Here is a 22,205-nt window from a genome sequence, read left to right as displayed (position 1 = left end):
TTGGGAGGCAGGACTGTGTTCCTTTGGGAACACTCAGTGTTGCTGGTGCGTGCTCTGGGGAGGCGGGGAGCACTTGTCACAGGGTGCCCACGGAAGGGGCGATTTCAGGAAGGTGCTGACAGCAGCTTAATTTGTTTGTGGAACGGTTCACGCTTGTAGATACTCTTCAGCACTCCTTGGGAAGAATTCCTCGGTCCTTGGTGGTGAGAGACTGCTGTGGGTCTGAGGTTTGTGCATCTCCTCAGCTTTGTTTTGCAGAGCAAAGCGGGGATCTCTCGCAGACATGTGCTCGGTGATGCGGTTGTGGGAGGGTCTCACTTTGTAAACAGAAGCTCGCAGAGGTACTTTCACAACACTTGCCTTTACAACGTGCTCTGCAGAACTGCAGCTGGTACGGTGACAAAACCGTCCTAGTGATGGAGCCTGTTATTTGAATATGCAACGAGGGTTGACTTTTCAGTAAAACTGCCTTACCTGTGTGCTGTAGTTAGCCTTGCTGGGTTGTTCTGGTGACTTGAAAGCATAGCTGCGTTCCTAAAAAAAAATGCAAATAAGAAAAGCATTTTTTAGGCAGCCTGGGGTCCTGCTTTCCCTAAGTCTTGCATTCTTTCTTTAGTAAGTAAATGTTTGTTGTCTGAGTGGTCCTTCATTTTAGTCCCACTGCCTGTGGAATGGGAAGAGACAGGGATTTTCCTCTGTGCCAAGTTACCACTGAGACAATTAAAATCTTTTGATGGTTGAACAGGACATAGTAGCTAGAAATAACCAGGTTTGCTTGTCAGGTCATATATTCATTTAGACATTTAATTCCAGTCTCATCTGTGTTTGGTAACTGGAATCAACTTTTTTTTGAGAACCTGCTAAAACTGAAAACAAAAACCCACCCCAAAAAAAGCACCACGAATCTCTGTAAGTTCCACACAGCTCTTTGTCATAGCTGGGCTACTCTTGCAGGTATCAGCTTTATGCAGCCTATTGATGGGGCTCCTCCACCTTACAGCAAGACTGTCTCAGAACTTTTATTTTTGAAGCTCGTGGCTCTGAGTGTGCTACTGCTGCTCAAACTTCCTGTTTTGCCAAGAGGGAAGTGTGTGTGTATCTCCGATGTCTGTGTGTCTGCCCCTTTTGAGATTTGAATTTTTCGATAGATGCTTGCTTTGAGAAGGCCGATTTCCGAAATGTCAAGAGTGCTTGCGGCAGAAGGGCAGAATTTGGTTTAGTCTTAAGTGGGATGCAAAGTCCAGCATTTAAGTAATGCCTCTGGGCGGGAGGGGTGGTGGCAGGTATTGTTTTGCAAGGGGATTTGTTAATAGCCATGGCACCTGCTGCTCTCAGACATTGCCCCAAACAGGGGAGGTCGCTCAGGTACCATTCAGTTGTAAAGAGAAATGTGCATATTCTGAAGTAAAGCTATTTTAAGTGCCAACTTAATCTTCCCTTAAGGGTGTCTGAAGTTCCCAGCAGCTCCTGACAGATTTTGTTTTGTGGAGAAGGAAATGATAGCAGCAGTTCTTGGGTCTTGTTCTCCAGAGGTGGTGATACAGTGACTGCTGGCAGCTGCTGGCTTGCTGCCTTGTGCACGTGTTTGGCTATGGCCATTTAAATTTAAATGGGTGGTTGTTCTTGAAGATCTCTGTTCTTTACCATCTTGATGTGAGTTTGTCTGTAGTGCTCTCCTGGCCTTTCCAAGTTGCAGAGGCCCTGGACAGCCTTATATTGAGTTGGAGGGAGAAGTGAATCCAGACTCCAGTGCTGGGGAGGGTGGATACAGCCACAGAAGGTCTGAGTGCCACAGATATCGCTTGACTTTAAATGCTGAGGAATTGGAGCAGGTGGACTTGTTTCTCGCAGAGCTCTCATGTGGAAATTTTGCTCTTTTAATGTAACTTTTGATGCCTTATTACTTCACTTTGTTGGCTTGTTGGTTTTTAGTTACTATGCACAAAGTATATTTGAGTCATTTGATTTGCAGAGCTGAGCGTTCAAGGAAGCAGAGAGTTCTTGGATTCGGGTACATCTGGGCCACTCCTACTGTGTGTACAGTCTGCATTCACAAGCTGCTTTCTCCACGGGACCCTGATGGTTTCAGACGTCAGGATGTGCAGAGGCTTGCATAAGGCTCAGTGTTGCCTTTCATTATCATTTCCTTGTTGTCCATTCCTATGATGCAGGAGTGTGATGTTCGGGTAATGACAGTGAGGAAGGTGAGGTATAGGGAAATCTAGAGCCAGGTCTTTCATCCCTAAGAATGGCTGCTTCCGGGAGCTGGGTGTGAGGAATGAGTGGGGCATGTGTGTAAGGCGTCTGGAAGGTTGTTAGAAGTACTGAAGGCCAGCAGAGTCCTCTTGAGAATTAATCCATGATGAACTTGAGTTCTGATCTGCAGCTATGGGAGGGTACTCTGGTTATAAAGTGTTGGTGTTGCCCATGTGAGAGTTACTCCAGTGCTTGGTTTATTAACTGACGTGTCTGGTGCCATTTCCCTCTCTGCTAAAAATAAAATGAAGGAACCAAAGCCACGTGATCCTCACTACTCCTGTAAACATTTCTGAAAGAATCTCCTACTACAGACTGTTGATTCGAGGTGTAACTAACTACTGATAACGTTATATCCCTGAGATACAATAGGCATGGCAGTGGTTTGTTTTAGCAGGGAGCATAAATTTCCTCGGTCAGTTGACATCTTCCTGCTGAGGAGATGAATTCTGTTTGGCCCTCAGTAATTCCTGCGGGCATCATCTCCCGCTCCCTGCACCTGGAGAGAACAGGCTCGTAGTATGCTACTGTCCCCATGCCTCTGATCTCACACACATCCCTCTTTGCCACTAGGATTTACACTGTTTGGAAGATGGTATTATTTCACAGAAAAGTGTGTAGCTGGAACTTGTCTTGCTGTGCAGCCTGATGGCACCCACCAGGCCTTGTATTGAAGGGCAGTCCTGTCTCAAATAGCTCTAAACTTACCTATAGAGGACTTCAGCCATGGTGGGCATCCAGAAGAATGGGAATTTCCCCAGTGAGGATCCTTTCCTGGCCTATGTTACTGTTTGACCATAAATTTTTGAGGTCCTCGATGGCTTAATGCTTTCACGGTGTGATGATGCTGCATCGCCTCTTGATCATGGGGGAGGTGTGAGTGGGTGGGTGTTAGGAGCTGTCACAGCAGGACCTGCTGTGCGTGAGGGTGTGAGAGCAGCTCATTCTGAGGGCTTTGGAAAGTCTGTGGGATCCAGAGCTCTCCTGCACAGCAGGTTGGATCCTGGAAGCGTTTTATCATAGCATTTGGCTGAGATTGCCCTTCCTCTCCGTGTTTCATTGTATTTGTTCTCTGATTGCTGATTAGGTGTGAAATATCTGTTTGTGTACGTCGTGTTACAGGAAATGACTTGGTTTCTCTAGAAAATACCTGGTGTGCCATGTGAAATTTGAATGGCTGATGCCTTCACATTTCATGTTCTGAAGCCGAATGTGTCTGTAAATAGCAAAACCAGAGGTATTCTCTTGCAGATTGGACAGTTTTGCAAGTGATGTTTTACTGAATATAATGACAGAAACCTCTGTAATTTCTGCTTTCTAAATTTAAAACTTACTTGTAACTTGAGCGAGAGAGATGTTGTTCAAGCAATGTCCTGGTTAATATACTGTTTGCAGTTGTAAGTCCGACAATAGTAGCAACAAAATTGGCTTTTACAGGTGTTTTTTTGGGCTGGATTCTGCCTTTTAGACTCTGCTGGCTCTGCTAAATGACTATACGTGCGGGTGATTTCTTTTGGAAAAGTGTGTCTCCCACAACTTGAACCTTTTTTTCCTAAGAAATCTTAGGTTGTTGAGGGTACAGTGATTCAAGTTTTGCTGTTACAGCTTCTTAAGCCTTGGTAAAATCAGTCATAGTGCCTCAGTTTGATGCTGTAGCAGTAACCTTTGACTTCAGAGCAGCATATTCTGCATGGTCACGGATTTGTTGATTGCCTCTCCCAGTGTAGCAGCTTCTTGTTGCACCTCATTGCACCCTGTTCCCAGAAGTGGGGTTAAACTCTGTGATGTGCAACAATTATTAAGTTTGGGTTTTTTTTAATTTCCCCATGTTAACTGAACAAACCTGTAGCTCACTCAAGAGGTGAATTCTGAATATGGTCAAGCTACTTGAGCCCCAAGAAAAAAGTAGTATTCTCTAAGATATAATTGCAATGGTATTCCTTAAAAATATATTAGTAACTCAGAAATCGGTGTTATGGATGATGATCGATTTTCAGTGCAATTGCTTAGAATATACTTCTGCTTTTCTTGCCTGTGACTGACAGCTTGTATGTAGTAATTTTAATTGTTTTTCAATTATTTGCTCTGGCATTTAGAAAGGCACAGGGAATAAAAACATCTGAAGGAAGAAACTTCAGCAGGCAGGGGGTTGTCCTAGGAGTTAAAAGACTCAACAATTTAAGTGAATGCCACTTCTAATACCAAAAATCTATAACCTATGTTTTGTTCTGTCTGCACAGAGCCATCTGGTGCAGAATGGTAACACGAGGGTTTGGCATGGCTGCAGAGCTGTGGTGCCATGCTGAGGAAAACTGTGAGGTGGAAAGTTTTGGAGCCTCACTTGTTCAGTCACAGGTAGGAGCAGAGGCATTGCTTTGGCTGATCTGAGTGGGTGCTCCTGACCCCAGTGCCCAGGAGAGGGGAAGATGCTGCCCTGTGTTGGAGCAGGTGCCAGCTGAAGTTCTCTGTTCTTGTTAAATTAGAAATCTGGTTCCACTGTGGCTGCTCACAGTAGCTCTGCAGCAGTGATTAAATGTGCGACAGAGATAAAGATGGCCTGGGTGTGCATCCATCTCTTTTGTGTCCAAAAGCACTGATGAAGCCAGGAGGCATTTCAGCAGTGTGTCTTACCTCTACTGAAAGGTGGTAAAGCACTTGTTAAAACTGACATGCTGACTCTTTGTGGTTATCATTAAGATTTATCTCACACGGTTCTTTGGAAAAATGGCAAAAAGAAGTTGGGAGAAAAGTCACCTTGTGTATCACTTTTCCTCTCAAGGGCAGGCTGATCCTGGTTGGGTGCCTTCACTGCTGTCTCTAGCACAGCCTGAGCAGAAGGGTTGTGCTAAGTTGTCCCAACTCATTGCCTGGAGTGGTTGTAGCCTTGGCAGTGATGGAGCTGCATGATCCACAGGTGAATGAATGGCTTTTCCAGCAGCCAGCAGCGTCCCCTGCTGCCTCTGTGGGGCTGAGGTGCTGCCAGGGCTCTGGGTGAGGAGCAAGGCTGCAGGTGGAAGGGGCACCACATGTGTGGCATCAGGGAAGGGAGTGTTTTGGGAAGTGTTTTGTTCTGGCTGAATCACAGGGCAGCACATCTCTAGTCCTGGAGGCTTCCTCAAGTATTTTCCCATCCTCCTCCTCGTGGGGTGGAGCACTGGGGTAGGAAGGGTTGGCAAGAAAAGCTTTGAGTGAGTTCTTGATAACACTCACCAGAAATTGCACTGGGGACTCCTTTTGGATTTTTAGACATTGACTTTTGCATGTGAGACACCAGAAGTGTCGTGCTGGATGGAGCAATCCAAGTGTTGCCTCCAAACCAAAGGACAGGGTGCCTTTTGGTGGGGTATTCTTTAGGAAAAAGTGAAGAGTGAATTTCCTGTACAGTAGCATCTCAGCACACTGGAAACTTCCAGTTTCTTTTTCAGCCCCTGCAACGCCTGCGGCGCTGAGTGTGCAGTGAGGCTCTCGCCCTCAGCCCTGCTTGAAGCTTCCATGTTCCACTTGTTTTGAAGGAGTGTGTTCATGACTTTCCCTCCCACTGTTGGTGGGAAGATAGAAACCTGCTGTTTCCTAATTCAAGAAGGGTGAGGAGCAGAGTGGTTATCACCCTTTTGATAGTTCCTCCCCTTGCCCTGATGTTACTTTGTTGTTTGGTTTTCCCAAGCACCTGTTCAGACTTCCTACTGTTCTGGCTAATGTGGTGACTGCCCGCAGATTTCTAAATAACAGCAGTAAAACAAGTCAGATTCCTCTTGACTGTAGTTGGCTGTCCTCTCACAGTAGGTTCACAATGTTTAGGAAGCTGGATTCACTGCAGAAAGGTTTGGAAGCCTCTCAGAAGCATAAGTTTGTAGTACCTGATGCCTGAAGCATGAACCTTCCTAAGGTCATGGCTTTGAGTGTGCATACCAAGAAATAAATAACCACAAGATAAAAGTATTGCCCTGCTAGTGTTCAAAATTTCTGATTTCAGTTTTAGTAGGGATTCATAAAAAGCAGTTGAAATTGTAAGTGAAAATTAAAACTTAATTTTATATGAATAGAGTAGAATTTTTGTTTCTTTTGGAAAAATGGTGCAGCTGGGTCAGGGGACTTACATCCTGAATGCCACCTCATTTTCAGGAGGTTATGGTTTTGTGTAAGAGGCATCTTTTTATTTGGACTAGCAAAGTGGCATTATCCCTTCCTCTGCTGTGGGTAAATGAAAACTTCTGCAGAAGATGAGATTTGTAAGCCCCCCCTTAAATGTTTGTTGCTTTCAAAGAATCCCATGGATTTAAAAAAAACCCAAACATCATCAACCAAACCAGAACAAGCAATAGGCCAGTTAATTTAATTTAATTCAACCCAAACTCACACTTGTTAGCTGTTGAGGTTCTAATACAGTATTCACTCTTTGCACTGTACATGTTGTTCTCTAGTTCTGCTTCATTCTGGTTACAGCTTAAGCTGTAATGAATAGAGCATACATACAAAAATTAGAATAGCCAAGTTTCATTTTGCATAGTTTGAATCTGTTTTTCATTTCATGGATTTAGAAACTTCATGTCTGAAAAATGAATGCTGTGTTTATCAGATCTCTTGCTTATGAGCAATTTGTTTGATAATACATAGAGGAGCACAAAAATAAGGCTGAAAAGGGGACAGATCTGATGACCTGGTTTCAGTTTGGGGTTTTTTTGCTTGTACTCTGACATAAGAAGATATTTGTGGGTATTTGTTCTTCGTGAGGATTTGCAAAGTTCTGGTAATGCCAGCAATTCCTCTCTCACTGAAACAATTAGTACTGATTAAAAGAGCCAGATTTAAAGAGAATGTGGTTTATCATTTAAAATGTGTGCAGATAAGCAAGTATGAGAGTCTGTCCTCTGCTTCAGGCTCCTGGCAGTGGTCTGAAAACTTCTGTGTGTTTGTGGATTTCTCTACACAGGGGTTCTGGGTGAGATCGTACCTCTTCTCTCCCACTTCCCCCTCCTCCATCCCTCAAACCTTGCTGTCAGGTGCATTTCTGCTAGAGTTAGGATGCTGAAGTGCCAAAGCTTTCTCTTGCACTGCTCTTCCATCCAATCCATAAGGAAAACTGTCTCCATTGAGTGAAACGGGGATGCTGTTACCCAGTTATCTTGGAGACTGAGACTTGGTGTTCTCTCGTTAGTACATTCTTGATTTAAAATCTGTATGTGGATAACTCCTGACCTTGATAGAAATGCTTCAGGGTATGGAATTACTCAAAGTAGTCCAATCTGCTCTCTTGATTTTAACCTTTCAGGGTAGTTCATATGTACATATGGACCCTGAAAAGCTTTAGTACTCTGGAAAAGGGTACTAAAAACTGGCCAAAGACAACAAATACCCACAAGCATATTGATAACAGAAGTTTGGTCTGCATTATAATCTGTGCTGTATTTTTTGCTAGTGACTATTTAATTAGTGAGTATTTAACACTTCTGGATGATAATGGTCCCGGATAAGAGGCAGTGTACTTTTTCAGACATGAATGTAGGTCAGATGCCTGTTTGCTTTTTGCTGCAGTGCTGAAGCTGAAGGAAGACTGGAGCAGTTGGGACAAAGGGCATGTCCCCAGGTCCCCAGCAGCACAGGCTGCCCGTGGGCTTCCAGCAGACTTCTCCAGCTGCTCTGTTTGATTTGAAGCTTGCTATAAAGTGCCAGTGTGATTATTACTCTGGTTTGTTCTGATATGCGTGCTGTGGTTTGGGTGGGGGTTTTGTCCATATGGGCTCCAGTTGGGCTTACCCCTTTCCCTGTGCGGGGATTGATTCCTGTAAGTTTTGTCACAGTGAGTGTAGGCCTCTTTGCAGCCTCTCTGTGTAAAGGCTTAAAGTTCCTGTGCTTGGTGATGGTACTTTGTATGGAGGAAACTTTGGTGACCTCTGTTTGCTTAGCTTCAAGTATTTCTTAGCTATCAAGTAGATATAATTTAATTTTCTTTCCATTTCGGGGATTTTTTGGTTTTCTTTTGACCGATTTGGTTTTGATTTCAGAAAAGCTTCTTTAAAACATGAATCTTTGCTAATGAGAATTAATTTCTGGCTTCCATCGCAAGCAGTTACTAATTTTGCTTTGTTGTTGTTCTTAGTCTCTTCTCCTTTTTACCTTTCCATGCAGCATTCCCAAGCAAAGGTTATTTCCCAATTCCTCTTTCCTTCTGTGCCTGTTCATTTCTCAGTGCACAAGTGTTGGGGCTGAGTGAAGTAATGAGCTATGGATCACTTAGACTTCTTTGCATCCTCCCTTCATTAAGAGCAGTACAGAGGTAGGAGTTGACCTTTTAAGTATGTGTCAGCAGTAGTCACTGTATGGGAGTTGCATCCATTGCTTCTTCATTTCTATGACCAGAGTTAAAGGATCTGGATCCCCTGGGACAGGAGCTGTATGGACAGAGGGATAATCCTGAGTGCTGAGGTTAAAACTGCTCTGCTTTGTCTTAAACTCAGCTAACTCAGTGTGGCTGTGCTGTAGCTGGAGGGAAGTTCCATCTCCTAAAGACTTTTGGGGTAGCTTTAGCAATTCCCTTCCAAGCTTGTTCTGGGAGTATTTTAATAGGGAGAACTTACCCCAGTTGCTGCCTCTCCTTTGTGAGGGCAGAGGGTGAATAATCTGTTCCACTGAAATGGCAGGAGCTGGGAGTAGCCTGTCCTAGGCACAGGGCACCTGTGACACCAAGTGTGGGGTTGGTTGTGTTAGTGGATAACTTTGCTATAGAATCACAGAATGGTTTTGGTTGGAAGAGGCCTTAAAGAGAATCTAGTTCCAATGCCCTGCCATGGGCAGGGACGTGTTCTATTAGATGAGATTGGTCAGAGCTCCATCCAACCTGGCCTCGAACACTTAGGGATCCAGGGGCATCCACAGCATCTCTGGGCAACCTGTGCCAGTGCCTCACTATCTCACTTCCTCACATTTAATCTAAACCTACTCACAGATTATGGCCATTCCCCCTTGTCCTGGCACTCTGTGCCCTTGTAAGAAGTCCCTCTCCAGCAGACTGTTTGGCCCAGGCTATCCAGATGCCTACAAATGTCATCTTTCCCTCAAGTTTGTTTTGGTAGGATTGTTTTTCTGGTAAGGAGGCTGTTGATCTTCAGTCAGTTCAACCATATCTGGGGTTGGTGGCTCGTAGGAATTATATGAACTTTTAGTCATCTTGTCCTCTTAGGAAAAAAAAAAGACCACCGAAGTTTAAGGAATAAAAGGTAGTGGTGGGGGCAGGCTGTGGACTGATCCTCAGCAAGCTTCCAGTTCTAACTAATAAGAAGTAGGTATTGGGAACAGCTTTATCATGGGCATAGGTGGAATGCAGGGAGAAGCATTAGAGTTGCTGGCCTGGAAATGGGAAGGTTTGAAGAGAGCACTGGAAGCTTATGGGGCAGAGTTGCTTCTGCCCCTGGCAGTGATGTTTGGGCCAGCTCATGTGTGGGGTGTGACTTACCTGGCAGCTACCAATGTGGTGAGATCTGCTCAGGAGATATCCCTAGCCCATGCTGCTGCTGCAGGGCCCTGGCCAGGTATCTGTGTACACTCAGAGGAAAAGGCTATTAGTGTCATTGTTTATACTGTATTAGTTAATTACGCTTTGGATGTGGCCGCCTCCTTTTATTTTCATCCTTGGCTTTGATTCTGTCCAGTTTGTGCCTGAAACAGTCTTGGCAGGATCTTCCTCCGTTATTTTCAGGGGATCAGTGGCTTCTTTCTTGCTTTTCTTCATCCTTGTTGCACACGGTCTCTTTTACTGCCCCAGCCTTTCTGCAGAACATGTTCTGTCCCTGGCTTCATTGAGTAGCATCGTTTATAATTAAGTCAGGAATAAACTGTAATAGGGCTTTCTTGGCCAGGTGTTTCCACTATGGCTTTCCAAAGCAGGTCTGAATTGGGAATGTGCAGAGCTACAGTGACTGCAGATCAGTACTTGATCTCTGGACAGATGTCTTTTTGGGTTTATGAAATTGAAAATTTGAAATTGCCTGTAACAGCAGCTATATCTCTGCCCCTTTGTGTGCAGTTCAGTCTTGCTGTGGCTCTGCCAAGATGGTGACATCCCTGGTCACGCTGTTGGGGCACGTGGGGTGTCTGCAGCTGTGCCTCCAGCTGCACTGGAGGGGCTGGTGCAGCTCTGATTTTTATTCAGAGATGTCCAGTGCTGCGGGAAAAGTGCACCCTGTGGCTGTCAGCATTGCCTGTGTTGGTGGGCTTCTGATTTATGCCACTTCTTCCAGCAAGATTAATGGATTGAAGAACAGCTTCCAGTGACAGAGCCAAGAGTGGTTACTGGATAAGGGCTATTTTTTCCCCTTTTTAATGATGTGGTTATTTTCAAGGGAGGAAGATTGGTGGCAGACAGTTGAGGACTGCCAGTATGTTTACCATAATAAAAACACTTGAAAATTTAAGCTTTCTTTGCTTGATATGTTTCATTATTTGCTGTATGGTGAGAATTTCAGGAGGGTAAAGGTACCTGGCTTTCTAATAGAAAGCCTCCTCCTCAGGAGGCTGAGCCCCAATGTTTGGTATTTCACGTAGTGAATTGCAGTCTGGTGTGTTTAGTTGGTGTAGTACAAATTCAAGACGTGACTTTGCCGGTGGTGTTTGTGTCATCCTGCTGCTGAGTCTTGGCTTGTGACCCCTTCCACAGTGATCATTTGGGGTCTTTGGTGGAGAGGGTTTGATTAAAAACATCTGCAAGGTACAGTCTTGTTCTGTCCAGAAATAGCACAGAGTGGTCTGAAATGCTGCATATCACCTCAAGTTTAGGCTGTAGCTCGTCCCATCTAAAGAGCAAATTAATGCCAAACATTTGATAACAGAGTAGACAGTACTGACTCCCTTGAGGAGAACATCAAACAATGCAAAACCATGACGTTCCTCATCAATGGAGAAGGGCCTGTCCCTTCCTTCGTCACTAACCAAGGCTCTTACCTGGTTTAATTTCTTCAGTGTATCTCCACCAGAGTTACAACGTGGTGCTTACCCGATCTGCAGTGGCTCACAAATTTTCTTGTTATTTAAATACTTCAATGTTTCCATGCTCCGAAGGTGAACAGTGCTGTGATCAGATGTAGGGGACTACATCTGAAGTTTATTTTTTTAAAAACTTTGAGCTTTCCCTAGCTCACAGAAAAGTCACTGTTACTGCAGGCTGAATTTTTGGCCATCAGGATATATCAGCAGTTTGATCTTGAATTTTAATAGGAGTGAAATTTGTTGTATTCTGACATAAGAAATACATGCTTTGGGGCTATAATTTTCCTATAATGAGGCAGAGTTTAAAGGAGGAGACTTAACTGTACCTGGAAAAGACAACAGCTGCTACTTTTGCTCCTCTGCTGTTGGTTTTTCAATGTTACACGTTTTGAAAGTCCCTAGCAGATTTTTTTTATTCTGTGTAAAGAAAAAAATGTAAACGCATCTCTGGCAGGTTGGTGGGATTTAGGGAGAGTAGAGAGGAAAATTATGCAAGACAGTGACCTGCTGCAGTGCATCCTGTTACAAGGCTCTCCCTCAGGACATGGTGCTTCCTGACCTGCCTCTGTGACCCACTGGTGGGGACTTGGTGGTGGGTGATGGTGAGTCCAACACCTGACTGCTAATGCCGGGGAAATGAGAGAGGAAACTGGGCAGGAATGAGAATAGCTGCTGACTTCTTGGAAAGAGATTTAGGCATTGTCTGAATAGTTTCTTGAAAGCCACCTTTTCACTGGGCTGGGGTGTTGGAGGTTGACAAAGAGTTGATTTAAATGCAGACTTGCCTAAGGGCAGGGGTTGTGGGTGTCCTTCAGGTGGATCAATGTGAATGGCTCTGGCAAGTCTCCAGCGAGGTTTTACTGCTCCGGCCAGTGACCCTTCTCAGGTTACAGTTGTCAGTAAGATGCACATCCATTGTATGTGTATGCACAGCATCGGAGATAATCAGCTGGGATATACATGTGCCCCTCAAAGCCCAGGCTGGAAATCTGTGTAAAAAAAATTTGAGGCCAAAGTCACATTTACAAGAACACAAGTAGAAAACAGACTAAAAAAAAAAAGAGAGGGTTTGCATCTGAAAGTGCATCTGCATTTTAAAAGCAACAGCCAAGACAGCATCTCTGGTTCCTGTGCTCACAGATGCAGCTGGAGACACGGAGGCTCCAGCAAGGCAGTGGCACAGAGAGGGGCTGCAGCTCCCTGCCCGGTGCCGTTCACATTCCCTGTTCCTGAACTCCTGCTCAGCAATAAGTTACTGTGTGGCTTTTGATGAGTGACTGACAAGAATTTCAACAATGTAGTCTGTAGCATCATTATGTGCCTTTTTTTCATGTGACAGGGTTTATTCTTTTGTGTTTTCTTTAACCACATGAAGAGGACCCATAAAACTCAACGAGAAACGGAATATACCTTTTATTAGAGAGGTCTGTTGTGTTTTAGTTGCTGGGATGTTGAACTGGGAATGGCAAGAGACGTGCCTCGAGCAGGGTGGTTAGCAGGATGGAGAAGTGAAGCAGAAAGGTGTGTTTGTGCTGTAACAGCTTTAATGAAGAGCATATTGCTTGTGCTTATTGGCAAGAAAAATACCTAGAGTGCTTCTTGGAGCTCTTAAAATGCTGAACCCACCTGGGACATGTTGGTGGGTGCTGCTAAACAGGCAGGATACCACACAACTGGGTACAGGGACTCTTGCATCCTGTGAAAACCTATTGTACCTCATCTTGGCTCAATTACTGACAACACCAAAGCTCCTGGATCCTCTCCTTGCAGAGGTCCTGCTGGTAGAGCACATCCAGCCAGAGAGGCTGCGTGCTTTGCAAACAACCCAGGACCTGCTCTCAGCTCTTGAGCAGTGACACAGAAATGCGTCGAATTAAACAGCCTTAGGGTTTGTGTATTGAAAGATTTTGGTGTTCTTGTGGCTGCTGCACAGCCCTGGGAGGCTGAGGGGATTTGGGTGGCTGTGTCTGCAGAGCTGATACTTGTGAGCGGGTTTTGGAGACAGGCAAGGTCAGTGTGTCCGTCTGTGTCCTAGAGGGGGTGGTGCTGTTTATGCTCCCTTTCTGCTCCGTAGTTTTGGGACAAAGCAACACCAGTTCTGCTGATACAAGCTAAGCATCAGTATATAAGATTTTTTTGTGATTGTACCTGTCTTTGGTTTAAATTATTTTCTGGTGAAGCTTTTTCTTGAGCACATCTGGGAAGCAGGGAAGTTACTAACTTGTAGATACCAACTTTTTTTTTTTTTTCCCAATTGATAAACACTTAATTTGCTGTTCTTATCACGTTTCAGCCAGGAAAATTTCACTGTCTCTTGCTACTACTTTTTCTGTATGTTGCAACCTTTGAAATGAACAAACTGGTGTCTGTAAAATAATGGCATCTGGTAATGACTCCAAATACTTACCTGTTCAAATGTGTGAAGTTTGAGTGCAGTCATTTACCAGAGGTCATGTTCCTTACTGAAGAAATGACAAAAACCTTCTCAAATCCTCTTACTGTTTTGTTATTTCAGAAGAATGGGAGAACCATTGTGTTCTTTGAAGGTGTAGGAGCCACTAAGTAAAACCAGGACTTGCATTTTAATGTAAATGTCTCTGCTGTCCCATGTAATTTGCGCACGGGGGGGGGGGGGGGGGGGGGGGGAGGGAGGCAAATCTCTTCAAAAGCATCTGGAGCTTTAGTGATTTCTTGTGTTCTGGTTTTTCCCCAAAGATCCGAGCCAAGAAGAAACCTACTCCAGTGAAGTATGAAGTTGGGGATCTTGTTTGGGCCAAGTTCAACAGACGCCCATGGTGGCCATGCACAGTTTGTCATGACCCAGTGCTGGACTGTCACTCAAAAATGAAAGGTACTGTATCTACTCAGACCACAAAGTGGAGGTGTTGTGTATGGTAGGATGCTGCAGTTTTAAATTAATTTAAAAAGCATTTCTGGCCCTTGAAAGGTGTGAAGAAACAGACTCTGCTGTGGAAAACAAGACCTGGATCCATAAAGTAGAGCTAAATGAAGGAGGTGGTGGAGGAAGAGGGGGCTGGGGGTGGTGAATTGGCAGAGAAAGCTGTTGGACACTTAGGCTTTTCTTCCCAGAGTGTTGGAAGGACGAGTAGCTGGGCTAAGCTCAGGGCAGTGCAAAGAAAAAGCAACCTCTTAAAAATGTGATGCAGAGAAAAAGGAGATGGATCAGAGAGGTGCAACTAGGTGAGGAAGCAGAGCTGGGAAGATTGGAGTGTGTGAGGACACAGAGTTGTTCTTGAAGAATGGGAGGCAGGAGAGGCTGAGAAGTGGAGTGTGGGGTAGTGCACACTAGTGTGTAGCTGCTAAATGCTTGAAGGTGTGATAGGAGCGTGTACATGGAAGTGAAATTTTTGGGTCTTGTTTGGCACAAGAAAGCAAGGGGCTGTTGATAAGGAAATTCTGGAAAAACCTAGAGATGGAGCCACATATGTGAATATTTAGAGTGTAGTGTGAGCAAGCTGAGTGTGAGGAGGAGAGATGGGCGGGCAAATATGACAGAGCTGCATGTGCTTGACCACAGGAGAGAGCCAGGAAGGGGGAAAGAGTCTGAAAAGATCAAGACAGAGGTAGGTGAGTGATGCAGAGAACAGAAGGGAAGTGATGAGTTGTTTGCTTTTAGGATCATACCAGATGCCAGGGGGAGACTGCCACAAACAGAAAGGCTTATTTGTTCCTGGTTTCCCCTTCTGATTCTTTTTTTTTTCTGTGAGCAAGTGGAAACCCCTTGAACTGGTGTCCTCTGCCACTGACAGCTCTAGACTGGTGAGATTGCCACTCACTACTTTATTTCTCTCCAGGTCTTGTGGCCCTTGCCAGCCTAAGCACAACAAGTGCTGGGCACAAGTGGAGTTCTTTTTGAGTGGCCATCAGCTCAGAGACACTGCTGTTTATCTAGAGACATGAAGTAGCTTTTCATACATGGTGCTCACATCATCCCCAAGCCTGGTTGCTGAAGTCTTCTTTCTTCACCTCCCCCTTCATCCTTTGCGAGGCATTTATCCTGATTCTAGAGAACACTGAATGTGCTGTTTTAAATAGTCTCTTTCCAGCTCTCAAATTCCTGTTGGAGATGTTTCCAGAAGATATGCTGACATATATTCTCCCCCCTCATGAGGTTTTGGGCAGGATTTAATGTATATAGCTGTCCAGTATTCCCCTCTCAGCCTGTGCATGAGGATTTCTAAAAAAGGAATTCTTCAGGGAGGAAACATTCGTTTAGCAAAGTCCAGGAAGGCCTGATTTCCAGCCACATGAAGGACTCTCCCATCATTGTTTTATCTGTGTTCAAACCAGTGGAGCTCAGGGGAAAACTGTATTTTCCAGTTGTGGCTGTATGTAATCTGCTTGTCTCCCCTTCCCCATACCAAGGTGGCAAAGCAGGTGGATCTGAACTCTGGCACTTTTGGGCAGGAAGAGCTGCTGGGCTCTGTGTGGATGGTAGGAAGCACAGTCCTCCTGCCTTGGCTCTCCTGTTGCCAAGGGAACAAGCCCTTCAAAACAAGGCAGGTCGCTTCAGCCTCACTTGTGCTGAAACCTCTTCTCTTGGATTTGAGGAATGGTGTTTAGTTTAAGGCAGTTTACCTTTTCTCAGCAAGCTCTTGACTTGGAAGATTTTTGGAGCTGGAAGGTGTAAACTCAGTAGGTTGAGTCCCAGAACTGTGAATGGGGTGGATGAAGCCTGTCATCTTTGCACTTCGTTTGATGTTCTTCTGGTTGTTGCATGTCATCGTCTTGGTGGTCTTAGTTAGAATCTCAGTTTCAGCATCGCTTAAGGCCAGGCTGCCACACAGTGCTGGCACCCTGGAAGAGGCAGCACAAACCAAATGGGCTGGAAGTATAATCTGCCTGTTCAGAGAAGGTGTTTCCAGGAGAAGGTTAATACATTGCAGCAAACTGCAGGGAGAAGTTTATATCCCTTGTTTTCAAGTCTTTTTTGCTCTGTTCTAATGCTTGTGACCTGTCCTTTTTCACCAGCACACCCAGTACTGATTCAGTTCTTATTTGTACCATGTGTTCAACATTCTTGCACAGAAAGTACCTTTAAAGAATCTTTGAATGTGCCTTTATTATTGAGTTTCTTCTCTTTCTCTGCTCCTCCATGCCTGAAGTATGGAGAGACTCATTGCAACTAATGTTGTGTCATGTTGCACCTGATCTTTTCAGTGTGTGTGCATGTGTTTGCTTAAATGCTGCTGTTAATGTTTTGTGTCCTAAAGAAGGCTTTGTTTGGTATTAAAACACTGAACAAGATGGGATATATTGTGATGGGGGAGGCTCAACCTGTGTGAGTAAATCCTGTCCAGAAGGATGTCAGTTCCGGGTGTTGCCAGCACCGGTGTGTTTTCCCAACGGTCAAGTTCTCTGCACTGTTTAATCATTAATCAGGGAGTAGCAGAAAATAAATGTTCTGCCTGGTATGTTGTGTCTCTCAAGGAAAAAAATATTTAGGTATTTTTGCCTTTTTTTTTTTTTTTTGCAAAGAATCTTTGCTGTAGGGAGATGACCAATCATAAGCTTGTTAATCAATTGTTTGTAAGAAAAAAAGCCCAAACAACTTAAAAATAGAGAGTAGCAATGTAGAATATAGACAGCAGCAATCAAAGGGGTCTCCCTTAGTTCTGAGTAGAAATCCCCAGAACTGGCATTTGTGTGGGAACATTGTGAAGCAGAATGTAGTTGAAAATTACCCGTCAAATTGTTACTGCTTTCTGTGTCTCTATTTGTGTCTTTATACTGTTACATACAAGGGGTTAATTCTGTTAAATTTCTCAAAATAGTTTCCAATCGGAGACCATACCGAGAGTACTATGTGGATGCCTTAGGAGAACCTTCAGAGAAGACCTGGGTTGCTGGGAAAGCTATTGTCCTCTTTGAAGGGAGACATCAGTTTGAAGAGCTGCCTGTTCTCCGGAAAAGAGGAAAGCAAAAGGAAAAAGGCTACAAGCATAAGGTGAAAGATCTGTTTTCTGTAATATGTTTTTATTTCTTTGAATCTGCACAGTACAAAATATTCCTTTATGCCTGGAATTGTACTTTGACAACTTCTGTGAGACTGACTGCAGCAAGGCGGCCAGGGAAGGGATTCTTTGCATCCTTCAGCAGCGTAGTTTATAAACTGCCAGGAGTTTCCAGGCTCTCTTCTGTGCTGGGGTGTGGCCTGCTGCTTCTATTGCCCTGGACAGCTCTGGGAGGCAGAGGAATCGGGGCTCTGTTGGTGTGGGATCTGTTCAGTGGCAGAGCCCTCTCCTGATGTGGATTGCAGCACTGCTAAAAAACTTCTACGCTCTCTGGCAGCCTCCTTTGGCTGATCTGAATCAGAGGTGGAGTTGCACGCTTCACTAGATCACTGGCTGAGATAAAGCAGTGGGGTTTTTAGCACTGCTTCAGTAATTCTCTTTATAGAAACCTGTTAGGACTTATAATTTGACTTGGAAAATGCTTTGTCAGTGAGCCTGTGGGAATGAGTTTTGTGGCTCATCGCACCATCTCCGTTTCCAAACATAACAGCCCTGAGCAGTTGTAGCCAGTTAATGTAATGTGACACAGGGGTCTGGTCTATGTCTTCAGGAAGGTGACTGCAGAAATTAACTCGTTAGAATTGCTGAAGTGAAGAGCTACAGAGGCTACTGTGTTACTGTAAGAGAGCAAATAGTTATACTAGGCAATGGTACCTGGCTTTTCTTTTTCTCTTACTCTAAAGCTTTATAACCTATGTTAGTGCAGAACCATCAGATTGATTGTGCTCTTGCAGACGTGAGTCCCTGGGGGCAATGGCCTCATCTGGTTTTCCTTTTCCAAGGGCATGTTCAGCATCTTCTTTAAGGACTTCTCTCCTTGTGCTCCCAGCCCTCCAACAACTAGTGACATACTCCCAAGTAACTTCTCTGGTCCTAGAAGTGCTGCGTGGCTGGAATCTCATTCTATATGTAAATGGAGTACCAGCATGCCTGCAGTAGAGGGAATCAAATGTTTGTTGCTCACATAAATGTCCAGGTTTGCACCCCCGGAAGCCAAAATTGATGCAAAGCTGAGAGTATTTGGCTGGATTGCTGTCAGGCTTCATAAAACCTCTTGAGTCTGCTGAGATGAGACTTTGTTGGTTTGCGTTTTTCTTCAAAAGAAAAGTGTCAGCAATGTGAGTTGTTCCTCCTGCCTTGGAATCGGTTTTGGTTTTAGGAGCAGTTGTGAAGTCTTTGATTTGCTGTTGTGCAGCCAAAAACTACACATGCAGATAAGATACAAGTTCCTTGTTGATTTTGAGTATTAGCAGAGGTTCCTGGTAAGTATGCAGAGAGCTTTCTGTTTTTTCTAAAGGTACAGAGTTAAACGGGGAGACTTCTCAGGAACGGACATTGTGAACTTGATAGAGCACATCTTAAATGTGTGTGGATCTCATGTTTGTCCCAAGGTGAGTTGATGGAGAGGGCAGATCGTGCTCTGAATTCAAGGAATGCAGGAAGGATCAACAATGAGCACAGCAAACAGGTCTACTCAGATATTTTGAGGAAAACAATGCTGCATTTGCCTTGAGAGGCTTGTTGGCTGTAGCTTTGCATTTCTGTGCCAGGGATCCATACCATATGCATTGCCCTTTACAGGCTGTTGTGTTCAGGATGCATTGGGATGCCAAGACATCTGGTTCCTCGGAGACCTGTACTTGCCAGGGACCTTTTTACTGTTCTGGGAATGCGCAGGGCTCAGCTGGAATGCAGGGTGCTTACCCAGGAGCAGTACTTCCTGTGTCTGCCAGACACAGTCTCAGGGAATCCGTGTGATTGTCTTAAAGATGCAAAATGCAGGAATGTCACTGTGTTCTGTGCCTTGTGCTCCTTGCTTTTATCTCGGTTGCTTACTCAAATTTTGTCTTTCTCATTTTTTGTCTCCAACTTTTAAGGTTCCTCAAAGATTTATGGCTAAATGGGAAGTCAGTGTTGGACAGGCAGAAGACATTCTTCTTGGGGGGCCAGAGGATCAGAAGTGCAGCCAGAACTCCAGTGAGCCGGACAGCGAGAAAGACGTGCAGTTGGAATACTACATCAATGGCCCTGGAGCAGAAAGGGACACGCAACTGAATGGCTGCTTTAAATCCTTGGCCTTTGACTCCAGACACATGGCCAGTGAAAAAGGAAAATTGCACATCAAGCCACACGTGAAAAAAACCTCTGAAAGCAGAAAAAGGACTAGAGTAAAAAAGAGTGGTGCAAGAGAGGAAACATCGAGGGGAGAAATCAAAGACAAAACACCAGAGAGCATAGTTAGAAACGTGATTGTTGGGGACCTGCCAGAGAAACACGCGTCTCACGAACTTCGCCGGATTGCCAACAGCCTCACAGCATCCAGTAGCACCAGGGAAAACCATTTGCTTTCCTCCTTGGGGGAAAGACGTTTTGAAAAGACACCTTTGAAACCGGACTATGAGAATCGTAAAAGTGATGCTCTGAAAAACACCCTCCAAGGGGATTTGTTTTCCAGCCCATCTTTTGAGAGAGAGAAGAGCTCCCTGGGCATTTTGTGCAGTTCCAAGTTACAAATACACTATTCTGCGTCCGATGCTGGTGTTGAGAAAAAACAAACTGAATCAGATTCGTCCTCTTCCCTCTCTGATGGTGGGAACAGTGATGTAGATACCATGGACCAAAGTTCAGAGAGAGCCTCTAGTGCTCTTGAAGTTAGTGATTCTTCAGATAAAGTGGAGAAGGAATTTCCTATGACATCAAGTGGAAACATTAAACTTTCCATGTATCTTTCTCAGAAGAGCAGCAGGAGGGCCAGGAAGAAGTCGTACAGAGATCGCAAACCTCTGGGAGGTTCTGTAGCCAACAGACTTGATGCTGAATTTGTGGATGGGGAGCTTGAAGTAGGTTTCTCTGATGCTGAGATGTCATTGACACCTCTTGAGTGCTCTTCGGATGTGAGAAATGACAATCTTTCCCTAGCAAACAAGCACACTATCCCCCAAAGTGTTTCCAAGGACAGCTCCTGGCCTGCTGTAACAAATCAAGCAATCTTGAAACCGAAAAGCATGAAATTACCCCGAATCAGGAGTATAAAATGTAAACATAAAGAAAAGGTTGCCGGGTTGGAGCCTCCTCTTGCAAAAGAGGAGGGTGGTGTGAATCGCTGCTCTTCAGATACCAAAGGTTTCTCTGGCCTTCAGAGAGATTCTCTTCAGAGAAGTGGAAAAGTTGATGGTCAGAAACTGTTAAACAACATGCATGAGAAACCCAGGGATTCTGCTGAAATCGAAACGGCCGTGGTGAAGCACGTTCTGTCGGAGCTGAAGGAACTGTCCTATCGGTCCAGGAATGAGGATGCCAGTGACTCTGGCACTCCAAAGGCCACAGTACCTTTACTTTTCTCTTCTGCCTCTGGTCATGGTCGTTTGCCTATTGAACCAGATTACAAATTCAGCACCTTGTTAATGATGTTGAAGGATATGCATGACAGTAAGACAAAAGAGCAGCAACTGATGACTGGTCAAAATATAGTCCCATTTCGAAATACCAGCACAAGTGATGGTTCTGGAAGCAATTCTGCGAGTGGTCTCAAGTCTTTGTCTATTGTAGGTCCCCCATATAAAATAGAAAAAAATGGAGATTGTGTCCAAGAAACAGTAACTCCAAACTCCGCTATAAGCAACTCCTCATTTTCACGCAATCCTCCAACCAAGTTGACAGGGATTGGTACTGGTAAAAGGGAGCCTGCGAGTGCTGCTGTTTCTGGGACAAATGGCACAAATTGCATGTCCAAACGCAACTGTTCAAAATCTAAGCAGTCATCAAAGCTTGGAGATAAAACAGTTTCAAACAGAAAGGACTTAAAACCAGGAGGGCCAAGTAAGTTGCTAAGTCGGTTACCCAGAGATTCAGGAGAACATGCATTCCGTGTGCACGGTTCGGTTACCAGTCCTCTAGGGAATGAGGCAGAAGATACTGAGAGGAAAGAGTCTATTGATTTAACAGAGCATTCAACTGATGAAGACTCTGCCTGTTTATCTGATGACAATTTAGGTCGTATTGGAAGGAGACCTGAAGCTGGTAGAAATAATGAGAGCTGCAATTCTGCTGAAAATGGGGAGAGTCCAGACTTGGATTCAGAGGCAAATAGTGAGAGCTCTCTTGGTGATGAGTCTAATGATATAAATCACGTAGCACCCAAAAAGCGATGGCAGCGTTTTAACCAAAGCAGTGCTAGATCTAATAAGCACATCAGTAGATCTAGGGAACAAGGAAACTTGGAGAGTGCCTTTGGCCTGAATTCTCCTGGCTTTTCACTGAAGGGAAATGAGTGCTTGGGACGTAGGCATTCCCCTCATTCAAAGGTGCTTGAGGGAGACCTGGCAGTTCAGGACTTTGAGAATCGTTTAGACTTAGTTGATAAACGTTTGAATGTATGTGGTAAGCCAAACACCAGTGTGATGGACTCAGAAACAGAGCTTGGCAACTTTGCTCCCCAGTCTGAATTCTCTGCACAAGGTAAGGGAGCTGGACTTGCGCCAGAGTGTGTATTTGTATACATTTTACACTTTTTCATTTAAAGGATAAGTTACAGAACTTGTGGCTGTCTGACAATGTGAAGATGTCTACATCTGAGAAGAAGAAAGTGTGGGACCTTGGTTTGAGTTCTCTGTAAGCATGGAGAACAGAGGAGGCAGAGTAATTACGTGCTTGTACTCAGGTTATTGGTCAGAAAATTTTACACACATTAAAAATCTTCCACAGTGAAAGGTAAAATAAGGATCCTTCTGAGCCTGGGATTTTTTTTAAACTTGCACCTCCATAATGTGTTCCTTAGCACCACAAGCTTGGTGTTAGTGGGATAGGTCAGTGCTAGAAAGTTCCAGGAAACTGAACCTCAATGTCTGCTCTGTTTTTTATCTTTTGTAGTGCTGTTTGACATAGTTTGGTTTGTTCTGTACGATTTCCTCATGACAATGTGTTGGGAGTTTTTTG

The 22,205-nt window shown here is 44.5% G+C and overlaps 1 protein-coding gene across 2 annotated transcripts in view; it reads left to right on the top strand.

Annotated features, from left to right (window-relative positions):
• Positions 1-22,205, top strand: part of NSD1 (nuclear receptor binding SET domain protein 1) — a 54,175-nt gene that overhangs the window by 1,904 nt on the left and 30,066 nt on the right. Inside the window, exons 3-5 of one of the 2 annotated variants that reach the window (XM_082291564.1) lie at positions 13,951-14,086; positions 17,031-17,203; positions 19,148-21,089. In XM_082291564.1, coding sequence (XP_082147690.1) covers positions 13,951-14,086; positions 17,031-17,203; positions 19,148-21,089 — 2,251 coding nt within the window. Of the gene's footprint in view, positions 1-13,950; positions 14,087-17,030; positions 17,204-19,147; positions 21,729-22,205 lie in introns of both variants that reach the window. The other variant, XM_082291563.1, reaches the window with a different exon arrangement.

The sequence above is a fragment of the Coloeus monedula genome, assembly GCF_965178545.1.
Source record: "Coloeus monedula genome assembly, chromosome: 15".
Classification (NCBI taxonomy): Eukaryota; Metazoa; Chordata; class Aves; order Passeriformes; family Corvidae; genus Coloeus; species Coloeus monedula.
Note: the sequence above shows the minus strand (reverse complement) of the source record. Positions and strands in the feature narration are given on the sequence as shown.